The sequence below is a fragment of the Salvelinus fontinalis genome, chromosome 35, assembly GCF_029448725.1.
Source record: "Salvelinus fontinalis isolate EN_2023a chromosome 35, ASM2944872v1, whole genome shotgun sequence".
Taxonomy (NCBI): Eukaryota; Metazoa; Chordata; class Actinopteri; order Salmoniformes; family Salmonidae; genus Salvelinus; species Salvelinus fontinalis.
Genome location: NC_074699.1, coordinates 13435499 through 13451754, shown reverse-complemented (window position 1 = coordinate 13451754; position 16256 = coordinate 13435499). Strand labels below are relative to the sequence as shown.

The 16256-nt window shown below is 41.4% G+C and overlaps 1 protein-coding gene across 3 annotated transcripts in view; it reads right to left on the bottom strand.

The window, feature by feature from the left end:
- Positions 1-744: 744 nt before the first annotated feature.
- Positions 745-16256, bottom strand: part of LOC129834345 (phosphorylase b kinase regulatory subunit beta-like) — a 63709-nt gene continuing 48197 nt past the window's right edge. For 2 of the 3 annotated variants that reach the window (XM_055899244.1, XM_055899246.1), the window contains 15 exons: positions 13329-13412; positions 12465-12569; positions 12226-12308; positions 11831-11921; positions 11295-11353; positions 11005-11167; positions 10772-10853; positions 9282-9339; positions 5725-5815; positions 4300-4496; positions 3991-4125; positions 3790-3919; positions 3338-3445; positions 2989-3126; positions 745-2592 (listed from right to left, as the gene is read on the bottom strand). In XM_055899244.1, the coding sequence (XP_055755219.1) occupies positions 2455-2592; positions 2989-3126; positions 3338-3445; positions 3790-3919; positions 3991-4125; positions 4300-4496; positions 5725-5815; positions 9282-9339; positions 10772-10853; positions 11005-11167; positions 11295-11353; positions 11831-11921; positions 12226-12308; positions 12465-12569; positions 13329-13412 (1662 nt within the window). In that variant the 3' untranslated portion in view covers positions 745-2454. Of the gene's footprint in view, positions 2593-2988; positions 3127-3337; positions 3446-3789; positions 3920-3990; positions 4126-4299; positions 4497-5724; positions 5816-8971; positions 9063-9281; positions 9340-10771; positions 10854-11004; positions 11168-11294; positions 11354-11830; positions 11922-12225; positions 12309-12464; positions 12570-13328; positions 13413-16256 lie in introns of all 3 variants that reach the window. The other variant, XM_055899245.1, reaches the window with a different exon arrangement.

Here is a 16256-nt window from a genome sequence, read left to right as displayed (position 1 = left end):
ATTTTATTTTCCTACTAAATGCTTTTGGTTTGAAGCATCAGACAGAGGTGTACAATAAATTACACTGCATCATATTAATAAATTCCCCTCCACAAATGATATTGCTACTGTCATTTCATACACCGGCCTGATTTAGATTGCAGACTATGTACTCTGCTCTAACTAATAATAACTAAAGAATACATGTACTGTATGTATGATGAGCATACTTCTCATGGTTTGAATATCATCCTTATTTATGAACTTCCTCGCTTCAGAACACTGAAACAACCATGACCTTTCTAAGCTTTTCTCAATCTATCAATCCCATTCTCGCGTCCAAGTGATGGAGCAGCTTTAGAACAGATTCTGAAGTAAATATAATGTACCGAGTCCTATGCAGAATTAATTCCTCTACTTTTCTCAGTGTCTAACCCTCCTTTTTATGTCAAATTATGTTATTTTCCAGCTCCAGCAGTGATATTGGTATGACTGCAGCTAAGCTAACATGAGTGGGAGTTACTAGTGGTGAGATTCAATACACATACAATACCACCAGGCACGAATTGACACGCTTGACTAATCATGACATTTCTGTTGCAACTGCAGCCCAAATAAAAATAAATATGTTACACCAGGTTGTGATTATAAAGCCTTTTACACATTTAGCTTATTTTCAATGATACAAGGCAAATTGTCTATAGTAGGGGTAATGCTCCACAAAATTCAAACATGATGAACCTAAGCAAATAAATCAACAGGATGTCACAGGTTCCACAAGTTTATTTTTTGAAACTAGTATTGAGCTTCCAAAATCCCCTTGACAGAGTGACGGAACACATCAGCCAACGTCACACACGTTGAAAAAGTTCAATGCAGATTCACTGAACTGGATAGGCACACTCAAACCACGTGTAAAAACACATCAACATAAAAACAACTTAATATGTCATTTTAATAGAGTGAAGGAACTCATGACCATATTCACAAAAATACAGCGATCGGGCTTTCAAAAAGACCCGGACATCCTAGGACTTAGACAAAAAAAAGTGTGCACTGGGACGCAACTCAAGTTTTGCATATCATGCCATGGATTAACTACAAATCAACAATGTGGGTTGCCCCACAATGCTAATGCTATATGTAAAATGCTACATGCAAGAATTTCAGGTGGGTAACAGTTCAATGTTATTAACAGTAATAACGGTGTTGATAAGATCTGATACATCCTGTATAAATAGCTTGAAGCTAACAGAACAAGGTGTTGATAAGATCTGATACATCCTGTATAAATAGCTTGAAGCTAACAGAACAAGGTGTTGATAAGATCTGATACATCCTGTATAAATAGCTTGAAGCTAACAGAACAAGGTGTTGATAAGAGCTGATACATCCTGTATAAATAGCTTGAAGCTAACAGAACAAGGTGTTGATAAGATCTGATACATCCTGTATAAATAGCTTGAAGCTAACAGAACAAGGTGTTGATAAGATCTGATACATCCTGTATAAATAGCTTGAAGCTAACAGAACAAGGTGTTGATAAGATCTGATACATCCTGTATAAATAGCTTGAAGCTAACAGAACAAGGTGTTGATAAGATCTGATACATCCTGTATAAATAGCTTGAAGCTAACAGAACAAGGTGTTGATAAGATCTGATACATCCTGTATAAATAGCTTGAAGCTAACAGAACAAGGTGTTGATAAGAGCTGATACATCCTGTATAAATAGCTTGAAGCTAACAGAACAAGGTGTTGATAAGATCTGATACATCCTGTATAAATAGCTTGAAGCTAACAGAACAAGGTGTTGATAAGATCTGATACATCCTGTATAAATAGCTTGAAGCTAACAGAACAAGGTGTTGATAAGATCTGATACATCCTGTATAAATAGCTTGAAGCTAACAGAACAAGGTGTTGATAAGATCTGATACATCCTGTATAAATAGCTTGAAGCTAACAGAACAAGGTGTTGATAAGATCTGATACATCCTGTATAAATAGCTTGAAGCTAACAGAACAAGGTGTTGATAAGATCTGATACATCTTGTATAAATAGCTTGAAGCTAACAGAACAAGGTGTTGATAAGAGCTGATACATCCTGTATAAATAGCTTGAAGCTAACAGAACGAGGTGTTGATAAGATCTGATACATCCTGTATAAATAGATTGAAGCTAACAGAACAAGGTGTTGATAAGATCTGATACATCCTGTATAAATAGCTTGAAGCTAACAGAACAAGGTGTTGATAAGATCTGATACATCCCGTATAAATAGCTTGAAGCTAACAGAACAAGGTGTTGATAAGAGCTGATACATCCCATATAAATAGCTTGAAGCTAACAGAACAAGGAGGGTATTGCTGGTGGAACAACAGTCAGAGCTGCTGACTAATTTAGCGTGTTGTTAGTAGTTCGACAAAGTAGAGTAGCGGTGGATTCCTCCACTCTGCTGAACGGGTTTAGTTTAGCTGACCGAGCAGGGGTCATCCTTGGAGGGCTTCACGTCTCCCTGAAGCAGCTGAATCATCACAGCCTTGGTCAGGTAACTGGAGGTGCCTCTCCTGCCCATCGGCGGTGTCTTATAGAACTCCTCCATGTCATCCTGCGGACAACAACGTTGTTTCATTGTAAACTAGCAGTACTGTTATATACAGTGCGAACTGTCAAAAGTTGTTTAACCAAAGCACTGCTTTTCAGCAACGACATGCATAGTGAACAATTATTCCGATTGGATATATATGATATCCATTAACATTCAGTGTTAATGAAGTAGACTGAGCAGAAAAATTAATCACCAAAGCTCCCAAGGTATCCTCACCTCGAATATAAGGTCTGCTTCTACTTAGCGGAGATAACTTGTACTGTACATCATTGTGGAAGTACAACAGCTTAGCTCGCATTCTACATCTACTCCACTGTTACACAAGGTTTTTGTGTCTGACCCAACCTCAGATCCTGTGAGCCCAGTGGACAGGGTAGGGCGGAGCATAGCACCTACCTGTTTCTTTATCCCCTCCTGACTCCTGTCCTTCTGGAAGTCATGGAAGGCCTCCTTCACCAGAACATCCAGGTCCACCTTCTCCGAGAACTCCAGCTCCGGGTTTCTCTCCAACACTATGGACACCACCATCAGCAGCTGCAACCATGGAGATTAGGACATGTAAGAAAATAGAGCCATGAGAAAGTGTGTACAATTAGGATTTTTGTATTGTTAACCCAATGTGTAGCGGAAGCGTTGTTAGATGAAATGTGTGGATGAGATAGTCAATCGAGCATCCTGTTTGACCAATAGCAGTGTACGGAAAACATGCAGCTGTAAATTACAGTGAAATCTGATTGGCCCTTACCTCTACTATTATTTGCCTGTACTCAGGCAGCACAATGTCCTTCAGTGTGTCTTCCACCAGCAGAGAAAAGTTCATCTCATACATGGTCATATCAGACAGAGTAGGTTGCTGCAATGGAAGGAAAGTGGGAGATTTTAAGAGTAATGCTTTAGGCAAGAACACCCCGATGATCAATTACTACCAAAAATACTAACTCACATACTCAAATAAACAGACATTTATTTAATAGTGGATATATGCAATGCAATGGGGATCTGTTGTATTCAAACCATCCTTTTGAATCAACTGCTGTGCCAAGCAGCCTACTGTATTTCAAATATGCAGTCTTTTTGGGCCTTTCAACACTGTCAAGGGGTCTATAGTGTGGTCCTTCAGAGATGTGATTAAATGTGGAGTTTGAGGATGTAAACAAAGAAGGATTATTATGTCACTGTTGCAATTACCAACACTACCTGTGGGAGATGGATCCCTGCCACTACGATGCCATTACAAGTTCTCTCCAAAATCTGCCACACTCGGTCATAGAAGCCATGGGGAGTCCTGTTGAGGGAACCATCGATCTGACGCCTGTTGATCCAGGACCTGGTATGGGTAACGATAAGGGAAATTAATAAAATTGAATAAAAAATGTGTGTGTGTTTGTGAGTGTTTACCTGCCGTGCTGTTGGGGCTGAAGGACGTCCAGCAGCAGCTGTTTAACATCGCTGGGGGACATCTGGTAAATGTCCTGGGGTGGCATGTCTCCTGCTCGGATCTCCAACTCATGCTTCATGGCCTGGACGATCCACCTACATCAATACCAGCGGAATACGAAGCAAAAACAATGCATCTCATAACCACAGATGGCTATCCTCAAACAGACAACTTGAGAGACAAACAGAATAACAACCACCCAGCTGTAGGATCAGAATGGCCATGGCTACAGCCTGCCTAGCTCTATTCCTCCCGGGTTCTATTCGTACCCGATGCGGATCTGGAGCATGCCGCTGAACAGCTCGGGGGTGTTGGAGATGATCCAGCCGATGTGGATGACCAGCTCCTGCTGCAGCACGGCCTCCCTCTCCCCGTAGCACTTGCTGTAGAGGATGCCCTTGATGACCCCAGGTGAGAGGGGATTGGAGATCACCTCCTCCTCGTGCCCAAACAGTCCCAGCGTTACCTGGCAACAGAGCACAGCCCAGCCAGCATCAGAGAAATGTCTGCAGTTCTGTTATTGTTTTGTGGGGATTATTTTACTAAGAGGACAGAGTGATGAACCAGGAAGATGGACGTGTTTACATCATGGATAGCAAATAGTCAAAAAGGTTCAAATAACTTAGATTCTATTTTATATTATGGGTGACATCACTCTACCTATAAGCTTTTTGACTGACCAGATAGGGTGCAATATTATATAGAAATGCTGATGTCTCCGTGTCCCCTTTGCTTAAACTATCTATCCATCTTGCCACTGTAAAACTGCCCCCCCCACAGAGTAGAACATGAAAGGGACAAAAGATAATAACCAAGATTATCTTGTGATATTTCTAATTTTCAAAGCATAAAGGCCACATGAAAATGACACCTGGGTAATCATTATTCTTCCCAAACAAGATATGCTTTAATATCCCTTTGAAAAATAGCACCTTAAAACTAATGGTTGCAGACTGATGTTCTCAAGTACAATGGCAAATCACAGTTTTTAAATCTCTACCTCATTTCTATTACTACTAAATGTAATCTAAACATGTCCAACCTTAACACATTCAAACAACAGCAGATATTCTCTAAACTCGAGTCCTCGCATGCAAAAATCAAGGAAGATTCTACCTAGATCATGTAAGCAGACACCTGACTCCATTTAAAAATCAGCTTTCTCATCTTGTCCAGAATAATTTCCCCTCTACGACGCAATCTATATGCAGATTCACACCTCGAGGTACTTCAAAGCAAAGAACCGCCCAAAACTCTCTGTGTAATATTTAAGAGAAAAAAAGTAAAATGATAAAACATTGGCCAAGGCAGCTCACTTCATATAAATCCAAGGGAAAGGGGGGCTTACAGTATATTAGGTCATAGGTCAGGTCACAGCATACATAGAGCCTGTTAAACCCAGGTTACTTTACGTAACACAATAGCAGCCTTGCTACAGGGCTAAAGCACAGTGAGGTAGCTGGGAAATATGAAGCGTGCAACTGCAATAACACTAAGCATTTCCTATAGGACAAAAGCATGCGGAGCTCACTGTCAACTGGACGTTCCTAATACTTTCAAAATGGACATCATTTCATCCAATGCATTGATAAATCAGTGAACATAAAGATTGTGTTCGAAATAGGCATCTGACTTGAGAAAAGAAAACATGGTTCAACTGAAAAAGTGGCCCCCATTTTCAAATGTCCACTTACCTGCTTCCCATGCACTAAAACACTAGTAATACTTGGGGCAATGCTGTCCACTAGCTTAGTTATCACACTGGCTGCGATTCGTACAACTCCCCTGGTGAACAAAACACAAGGAGATCCTTAATAGGGTCAACACTATACGTGTCAATACGTTAACTCTACAGTAGGAACAGTTCATTATAATGGCTGACTGCAATAACAATGTAGTCTGCTGCGTTCTCTATCATAAGAACCATACATACAGTATAACCATGACATTAAGGCTGATGGGCTGTAAAGTGAGTTGAGGCACATTACTGAAGGTGCAATTAACATAATGAAGTTCTAAAACAAAGCTGTAAAATCATGTGTGTGGGCATGTCCCACTCATGTCCACCAGCGTGTCTATACAGTACAAAGAGCCTTGTTATGCTACTGTTTTACAGGTCCATGTTTTTATTATTATTGCTAAGCAAATGAAAAACAAATCGAAATCAACTCTGGATTTCATCTCCAGATTGTCAAATAAATGATCATCATTGCAATTCTGCACATGGAAAAACCCAAATCTACAAACTTCTTTCCTGGTACAGAAGGACTTTTGTATAAATAACTAAATGGCGGACTGATCAAGACACAAGATGCTGTCCCCATAGAATGGAAAGCTATTAGCATGGTGGGTGCTTCCCTCTGGGAGATCTAGCCTAGCAGAACAGGCAGTGGTTCCAAAGGAAGATTCCACTGCATGAATTCAGCTCTGGCTCCTGACATTGTTTCCCGCCTATTCAATTTCACTATTAGATTAAAAAATATATTTTATTTGGGGGGTGGGGGTGCAGACATATTTGAATGTTCACTAATTTACGATTGCATCATCTCCTCCTGCTTGCTGGGTTCCTGTGAGGAAAAAGCAACAGGCATTGGCTGTAGTTATGGTACATACGCTCCACTCCGTATTTATTTGGACAGTAAGTGAACACTAAAATGTGTCTCTATACTCCAGCATTTTGGATATGTGATCAAATGTTTTATATGAGGCGACAGTACAGAATGTCACCTTTTATTTGAGGGTATTTTCATAGAAATCATTTTTTACCGTTTAGAAATGAAAGCACTTTATGTATCTAGTCCCCCCATTTGGACACATTCACTTATAGTGTATTAAAATAGTCAAAAGTGTAGTATTTGGTCGCTATTTTCCTAACATGCAAAAATTACATCAAGATAGTAACTCTACAAACTTGTTGGAAGCATTTGCAGTTCTTTGGGGTTGTGCCCAATATAAATAAATGGTAAATAATGTAGTGTGTCATTTTGGAGTCACTTTTATTGTAAATAACAATATAAATGTTTCTGAACACTTCTACATTAATATGGACGCTATCGTGATTACGGATAATCCTGAATGAATCGTGAATAATGACGAGTGAGAAAGTTAGAGGTACGATCTTTGTGCATCTGTAACTTTTTTAAATTTAATACACTACAAGTGAATTTGTCCAAATACTTATGACACCTTCAAAATGGGGGGACTAGATACACTATATATACACAAAAGTATGTGGACACAAGCTCACAGAACGGGACTGCCGGGTGCTGAAGTGCATACAAATCATCTGTCCTCAGTTGCAACACTCAATAGCGAGTTCCAAACTGCCTCTGGAAGCAATGTCAGCACAAGAACTGTTCGTCAGGAGCGTCATGAAATGGGTTTCCATGGCCGAGCAGCCGCACACAAGCCTAAGATCACCATGTGCAATGCCAAGCGTCGGTTGGAGTGGTGTAAAGCTTGCTGCCATTGGACTTTGGCGCAGAGGAAACGCGTTCTCTGGAGTGATGAATCACACTCCACCATCTGGCAGTCCGGTGGACAAATCTGGGTTTGGCAGATGCCAGGAGAACGTCACCTGCCCCAATGCATAGTGCCAACTGTAAAGTTTGGTCGAGGAGGAATAATGGTCTGGGGCTGTTTTCATGGTTTGGGTTAGGCCCCTTAGATCCAGTGAAAGGAAATCTTAACACTATAGCATACAATGACATTCTAGACGATTCTGTGCTTCCAACAGTTTGGGGAAGGCCCTTTCCTGTTTCAGCATGACAATGCCCCCGTGCACAAAGCGAGGTCCATACAGAAATGTTTTGTTGAGATCGGTGTGGAAGAACTTGAGTGACCTGCACAGAGCCCTGACCTCAACTCCATCGAACACCGTTGGGATAAATTGGAACACCGACTGCGAGCCAGGCCTAATCGCCCAACATCAGTGCCCGACCTCACGAATGCTCTTGTGGCTGAATGGAAGCCCCCACAGCAATGTTCCAACATCTAGTGGAAAGCCTTCCCAGAAGAGTGGAGGCTGTTGTAGCAGCAAAGGAGGGACGAACTACATATTAATGCCCTTGATTTTGGAATGAGATGTTTGACAAGCAGGTGTCCATATACTTTTGGTCATGTAGTGGACATAGTGCTTTCATTTCTAAACGGTAACAGATACGTAAGAAAATACCCTCAAATAAAAGGTGACATTCTGTACTGTTGTCTCATATGACACATATTGATCTCACATCCACAATTCTGGAGCACAGAGACAAATTAAATGTTCTAGCTTCACTATCCAAATAAATACGGAGGGGAGTGTACATGGCAGCATACGGGGTTGCTTAGCCATACACGACAACTTTAAAACAAAACAATCTCAATAGAAATCAAAATAAAATGGAGAACAGTGTTTTAAACTTCAGGTGGATTGTAGGTTTTTAGTAAAACCCAGATTTCCTAAAACAAGTGTACTTTCATCGTATCGACAACATCAATGCTCATGGTGTGATGATGTTAAACCATTGATGTTGTGTAATATAAAGGAACTTATTTCAAGCTCCACTTATTAACCCATGTTAAATAAATGAGAAAGGAAATTGGACCAAGTATTGATGTGGTTCCAGAGCAAGGTGGAGCCTGGCCTATAGGCTGTTCCACTCTCTGACTCTCAGGTCCCTCTGCAATTATGTTCAATCTTAGTGCTGAGCAATATGAAAACTCACGACCAGCTCCCTTGACACAGCCAAACCACAACAAAAAGGCCAACGGAGCATGTGAACGTGAAATTGACCGTCCCATAGAGAGCAAGTGGACAGTGCTGCAGAGGGAAAGTGCATGAGTGAAGCATAGCACTCACAGTTAATGGTACACGCTGTGCACAGTGACTGACTGACTAGCTGAGCTAATACAGTACCCATGCTACACAGACTCTACACATCAACTCTACACCATTACCTGCTTGCCATGGACCACCAGTGTGGTGATATGAGGGGCTATAGAACTGGCAAACTTCATGATAACGGCCGCAGCGTAACGCACCGCCAGCCTTTACAACAGTTTGGAATTCAGTAGAGAACAAGAGAAAATGTTACTTAAATCTTGAAACGATAGTAAAATGATCTGAAAGGCAAAAAAGTTGAAGGCTCTTCATAGAGGTGCTGTACAAAATGGATGGATATTACCTGCCACATGAAATAAAATACAAACTATTCTTTCAGGTTAAATGAAAAGGGAATAATATGCTAGGGAAAGAAGAAAATCTGACCAAAGCTTCCTGGTCCCAGCTCTTCTGTAGAGTCTCTCCATGTCTTCCATTAGGGTCTCTGGAAACAGTTAAAAGTCCTCTGTAAGTGAACTGGGCAATGCAAATCATTGTATATATATTCTAGAACAATGTAAACTGTGGATGATTGGGTCTGAAAACAGTGTTTGCCAAGACACTGCTATTCATGACACTAGCTGCATAGGCTATGCCTTGGTTGAATTCACCCCATTTGTTCTTTTTATTATTTCTAACACAGAGGAGACACTGATCCAAACTAAATCAGTTAGTCACGGGGTGCTAAATGGATTAGGCTATGGACATTTCATTTACAGTGATGCACTGATTCCCACCCTGGGGCTAGTTGGCCCGGTAGTCTGGCTCTGATGAATAGTGTTAAAGTATCTGTTCAGTGTTACCATTTTTTTTTTAAACAAAATATTACCTCCAATAAATTACAATATGAATTAAATAGATGTTCTTCCAAAACATTATAATTAGGATGTTAAAAAGCAGATTTGCTCTGTGCCTCTGCTTGGCCTGTTAGGAAACAGAGTGATCTCAGTCACCAAATCTCAACCCAATTGAACACTTTTGGGAGATTCTGGAGCAGCGACCTGACACAGCGTTTTCCACCACCACCAACAAAACACCAAATGGAAGAGTGGAGTCGCATCCCTTCAATAGAGTTCCAGACACTTGTAGAATCTATGCCAAGGTGCATTGAAGCTGTTCTGACTCGTGGTGCCCCAACACCCCATTACGACACTTTATGTTGGTTTTTCCTTTATTTTGGTAGTTACCTGTATATCAGTCAACAACAGCTAACTGGGTTTCCTCTTGACATAAAACTTTTAGCTACAAACCACAGGATTTAAAATAGAAGGGAATGGAGAGATGGCTGTTGTGTGGAGGATCTGTTTTGACTTGCTTTGTTGTTGGCTAGCCAGTTAGCCACGATAGCAAACCTTAGCACGCTAGTTAGATAACTGCTTCTAAACAGCCAGCAGGCCAACTCTAACAAACCACATAATTTGAAATAGAAGTGACTGGTGAGATAGTTGTTTGATAACAGCAACTGTGGATTGTTGGCTAGCTAGCTAGCTAGCTTGCTTGTGTGCGTGCAGTGTGTGCACTCCTGAGCCTGAGTCTCGAGAAGGATCCTTCTCCCCACTGGAGAAAAATATATAAAATAAAAAAAGCTGCTGGACCAATCACATACGGGCCTGTCTCTACCAAAGAGGATGACGTCATTATCCAAGCAAATTGCAAACAATTTTTTTTAGGTTTGTTTTAAAACTAAGTTTGAGATTCGGTTTTACTGAGAGGTTTTTCTCTCATTTATGTTTTGGCTACAATTACAAGTAAAGGACGAGTCAACAACATTATTTGGGTATGAGCAAACAGAATATTAGTAAGAAGAGATTTTCACTGGACTGTTACTTTAACAGAGTAACACCATTTTGCACGTGCGCTTTTGTTTCTGTGCCTACCATCCTTGGCAAAGAAGTCAGGACCCTCTTTCTTCATGAGAATACTGGCAAGCTGTGCTTGACTGGCCAGGCAGTCACAGTCCTGAGTAAGACAAAAACACAGAAAGAGGTCAAAGGTCATGCCATGGCGGTGTAAAGATAGTTAAGAGTCAGATCTAGGGCCCTGACATTAAAACACCCATCTCCTTTTGATTGTAGATGTCCTAATATTGACACCGTACTCTTGGACTCACATAGAATTTCTGCATGATCTCGTTGGTGGATTTGTGTTTCCACTCCTCGATGTCGATCTCAGGCTGCTGCTCCAGGTTTGAGGCATTGGGCGTGCTCGTCTGCCTCTTCACCTTGGAGTGCTTGGGCATCTCCAGCTCCTGAAAGTTCTTAAACTCTGGGATTCTAGACCAGGGGAAGTTACAGGAGTATTTTCAGGTTTACAGGCATGTTAAATCCTTTACACGCTGATTCCTCTATAAAAACGGGTCACAAAATACAAAAGGAGGAAACGACAGGAACAAGCTCTTACTCTGCTTCGTTGACACGAAGGAAGTCCAACTGCTCCACAATAGCTCCTGATATCAGGGTCTGGAAGGATGATTTAATAGTGACATCAAGGAATCTCATTTACATGGGATATGGACAGTTCAGGTGATTTCAAATATTCAGACTGAAGTCACATCTATACATTGACAGCCAGTTACATGTACAAAGGGGAAGTATGTTCCCAGAAGAATGAGATGATAAAAGGGATTGACTATGAGGGATGGAACCCTTTGTCTGCTCCTAGAGTTAGGTGTGAAGGGAATATTGAGTGTCTTTCATAAAAGACGTCACATCAAAACATCTAAAGAACTCTCTAGAGACACTGAAAGTCATTGTAACAGTAGGAAATAGAACTCGGGGGAAGGCAATTCAAAGGCATTGGATTTGCAAACATACATATTCACTATTTCTAAAAGCATTTCCAAAGGAAAGGAGAACTGCCAATAGTATTGTGAGAGTAGATATCACAATGCCTCAAAGAAGTGTGAGTGGACTGAAACAAGTAAAAGTGTTGAGAACCTGAAGCCTGTCCACGTGAACCTTGACCCCACCGACACTCCCCTTCTTGAACGATGCCAACATGTCCAGGACTGGGTTGAAACGGCTCCCCCTGAAGGATATTCTACTGTTATAACTTTCTCCATATTAACCTAATGAGTATATGCTTTTCCGCGGACTCCAATAGAACAACCTCTACTGTGGGATGGTAAGCGATTTTATTGCATTTAAAAAAGGTGCTCTTTGGATAATGATCAATACTGCTGTGATCAGCATAACACCCAAGCTAAAGTGATATAAATGACAATAACAAAACTCTTATTGGCAAATACAGGTACACCTCCTGTGCTGGATTCCTATACACTCTAAAGCAGTAACAATTACAGTACAGAAGGAAATACAAAAGTAGATCTTACTTGATGTTGTCCTCTCTGATGAGGACCAGGAAGAGTGGGCGACCTTTCATTTTCCAGCTATGCTTGATGAACTGCAGTGCATTCTACATACAAAGATATGTAACACATTAAACTTGCATTGACCAAACAGACATACAGTTAGGGACACAATGTGGTGAGTGTGCATTCCCCAGAACAAGAATTAAACCAGACAAATGTCTAAACAGAAGTGTTTATGAGGTGAGTTCACCCCAGCTCACCTTGATGTCATCAATCAACAGCATGACGTCCTGGGATAAGTAAAAGTCACTGAGATCAAAGACGATTGGGTAGCACACCACAGTCTTCCCCAGGATCCGATAAATCTGTGGGGAGTGGAGCAGACACATTGCATTACCTGATCCTGCAGGCCAAGATGGATGGCTCGGATGTACCGACATATACATTACTCTGGACAGGACATGAAACAACCCATCGATCTTGAGGAAGCAATACACAGAAGCTAGAACGCATAGACGTTACAGTCCTGCGAGCACACTTCCTAAAACGAACACACAACCTCTCCTCTACAAACAAAAACACAAATATGCAGGCACACTTGTTCTCCCTGTCCGTTTCTAAAGCACAAGCACTACCACACACACAAAAAAAGAGATTATTAGAATGCCCTCTGGCAGGACGCCCTATTCCATAAGAACACATAAATGTTCCATTAAAAAATTGTCTTAGTAATAGGTTTGGAACTGTGATTGATTAATTTGGCAATTTAAAAAAACAAATTGTATTCAGCTGTGTAAACTTATTTAAATGTCCTTCACTGGGGACAACTAGAAGGAATACCAACTACAGTTTAACGACAGCAGCTCACAATATCAAAGTGGATTACGAAATTGAATGACACATATTTCCATCATGGATTGCATGGCAGCAGTACTTTGTACAATGTTAAGAGTAAGGCAAAAATATGTATAATATCTATGTACATTATATCTTTACATGTAAATGAATATTATTCCAATTCTGAGCTGTGGTTGCACACTGAGAAGTGCTGGTTTATGTTCATCAGTGAGGAGGTGGTGGTACGACCTCTGAGTATGTGGTAGCATTGAGTAGTGAACGCTCACCTTGCAAGTGCCCATGCAGCCCACTGGCCTTTCCGGACGCCCACTCAGCCCCAGCTTCTTATTGATGGCCAGGAAGCGGTACGCCTGGGGGGAGAAAGAGACAGGCATACCTATTTCAGTTTCGTTTTTAAAAGCCTAGTTTTTCAAATGACACATCAAATCTTAGACCATGGCCTATTGACCAACGCCATGTACATTACAACTGACAAACAGACCACAACATAGATCACCCTCCTTCTATTCCCTCAGGCAAGTCACAGACCCATAGAGAAGTGCTATCATATAGCTAGCTACCGTCCTTTCCTCTCGTACACATATCTAGCCTTCAGATCTGACAACACACTCAGCTAGATATGACAGATCATAATGGGAGTCATTTTAAAAACGCCAGACAGGGAAAGTTGTCTATTTTTATTGCACCTCTACAAAAGATCAATCCTCCTCATATCCCCAATGATTTTTCTTTTGTTTGCGATCCATAATCTAAAATTACCTCCCTCTGAAGTTGAGACGTGCCAGTAGTTAACGGCCCCTGCAGAGCCTGCCTCTGTTGTGGAGCCTAACACCCCTATGGTTCTGTTTAGTGCCATGGTGCAGGTGGGTATAATGGAGAGTTGTCAGAAGGCAGAGATAGAAAGGTCCCCTGCAGGTCCTTACTGTAAAGCAACACCAAGTAGCTCAGTTAGTTAGTAGGCTCCGTCAGTCAGGATCGGCCCTCACTGCTCCTCATTCTTTCACTTCTACCTGGTATGGTCTTGGTGTAATATTTCCTTGGCTAATGGTATTTTAAATATATTTGAATTACATTTTCACTATGTAATGGTACAAGGTCACAGAGTGTCTACGCCCTGAAGACACTGAAACTGAGAGAAAGAGGTAACAACCTGTATGCCAGAGTGATGAGGAAAATTGTTGTCAATCCACAATGCGGATGATGGGCATTGATTTCACAACACCTGATCCATGCATGTGAGGAGGCACACTGCAGTCCCTGTGACCTCTGTGTCATACTGTCCCCTTTACGAGGTGATGGGATGAACTCAGCCCTTATCTTCCCACACCAGGCAATACATGTCAATTATTCCTCCTAATCAATCCAATCAGAGGCTCCTGGTCAATAACACTGACTGTGTACTTCAGTGCCACTGCAGGAAATGTAGCTAACAAGCTTCAATACAAAGCAATCACCAATCTTACCAAAGAGCAATGTGTACATCCTACCACTAGATGGAGCTCTGCCACTCCTGCTTTTCCCATCTTCAAATGAGTTGGAAACAAATTATACATGGGTGGAAAGTACGAAAGATAATAGGAGAATCAAGCAATTAACAGAATATTATGATAATATTTAAAAAAGCAGAGTTCAGAAAGACGGCAAATATTTATTCAGAATTAAGTCGCATAACAAATTCCCAGCGCCCCTGGCCATGTGGCCTGTTTGAGGAGAGACGTTGTGTGAACCTTTGTCTGCACCCACGGCTCCCTGTCCCTGCCTGAAGAATACCAATGAACACAGCATATGGCTCACATCAAAGTTCTCTCATTTAGACCAGAATCAAAAGCAACCAAACTGCTAATGTGATTGCTGTTAATGCCATCAAGGTGGCTACATTCTGAGCGTGTCATTAGGTTGGGTGATATGAGGCCTGTTGTAAGAGAATGACAGTTGTAACAGAAGGCTTTAGTGTCGCAGTGTCTCTGTTCATCAATCGAAAACCTGCTCTCCTCTCTCCTAGACATCTGGGTCGTTCCACGAAAAGGGGGGCCTTTTGCGTCCCTTTGATATTTAAGAGTAGAAATTGCGCACCAATTTTGAATTTTAAAAACCTATTCTATTAAATAAAGTACACTTTAATATAGACCACATGGAGAATTCAAATTGTATTTTCAATGGAATAACGGCCCGCTAAAGTGCCAAAATTCAGCATATCGACGTGTCCCTCCATCAACCCTGTCACCTCTGATGAAGATTTTCCATCATCCATCAGTTTCACCGTCGTTAGAAAGCCCTAGTTATTTTGTTGCTTTGACAAAGTCATATCTCCCGAGTGGCGCAGTGGTCTAAGGCACTGCATCTCAGTGCAAGAGGCGTCACTACGGTCCCTGGTTCGAATCCAGGCCGTATGACATCAGGCGGCGCACAATTGGCCCAGCGTCGTCCGGGTTTGGCCGGGGTAGGCAGTCATTGTAAATAAGAATTTGTTCTTAACTGACTTGCCTAGTTAAATAAAAAATAAGAAGATTATAATACATTTCATGTGATTAGGTATTCATTTACTGTCCCTCATTTTAAGGTTTAAGAAGATATCATCAACCCTGTTTATTTGGCACCTAATAGGCACTTACTATAGTACTTTTTCATTTAACCTCATGAGATGGGGAAATGTTTTTTTTGACAATGTTAAAAGCGAAAGTTTTTTTGGACCAAGTTCCACTTGGCACCAAGAATTGGTGTAACGACCGTTGGCTTTTATAGACATGATCGCTAGGAGATGGGTCAAACGACATGCAGATGGGTTGGGGAGGCGTCACCAAGGCAAATGGAAGCTATTTTGGCAGCGCTGTTGCTGTGCCACCTGGGTTGAGATAAATAACATGCTGCTGGATGTAATTGCCGCTCTCCTGTCGTCAAGCAGCTGTTGGAAACACAATCGAACGGCAGAGAGAGATGAAGCGAGCGACGCAATGCAGAGCGGTGCCCCAGCCTTTAACAGATTCAAATGGGATTTCATATTTAGCATGCTGCTCGCCCTGGCTCGTGACACCCACCCAATCCATTGCTGCATAACTACATGCCCAACAACAGGGAAGAAGAGCAGAGGCAGACCTTTCTAAGATGTATTAATATATTAGGAAAGGCAGTGATCGTTTCTATACGCATTACACCAATACTTTTAGACTTGATGCACTGGATACTATAGACATCCC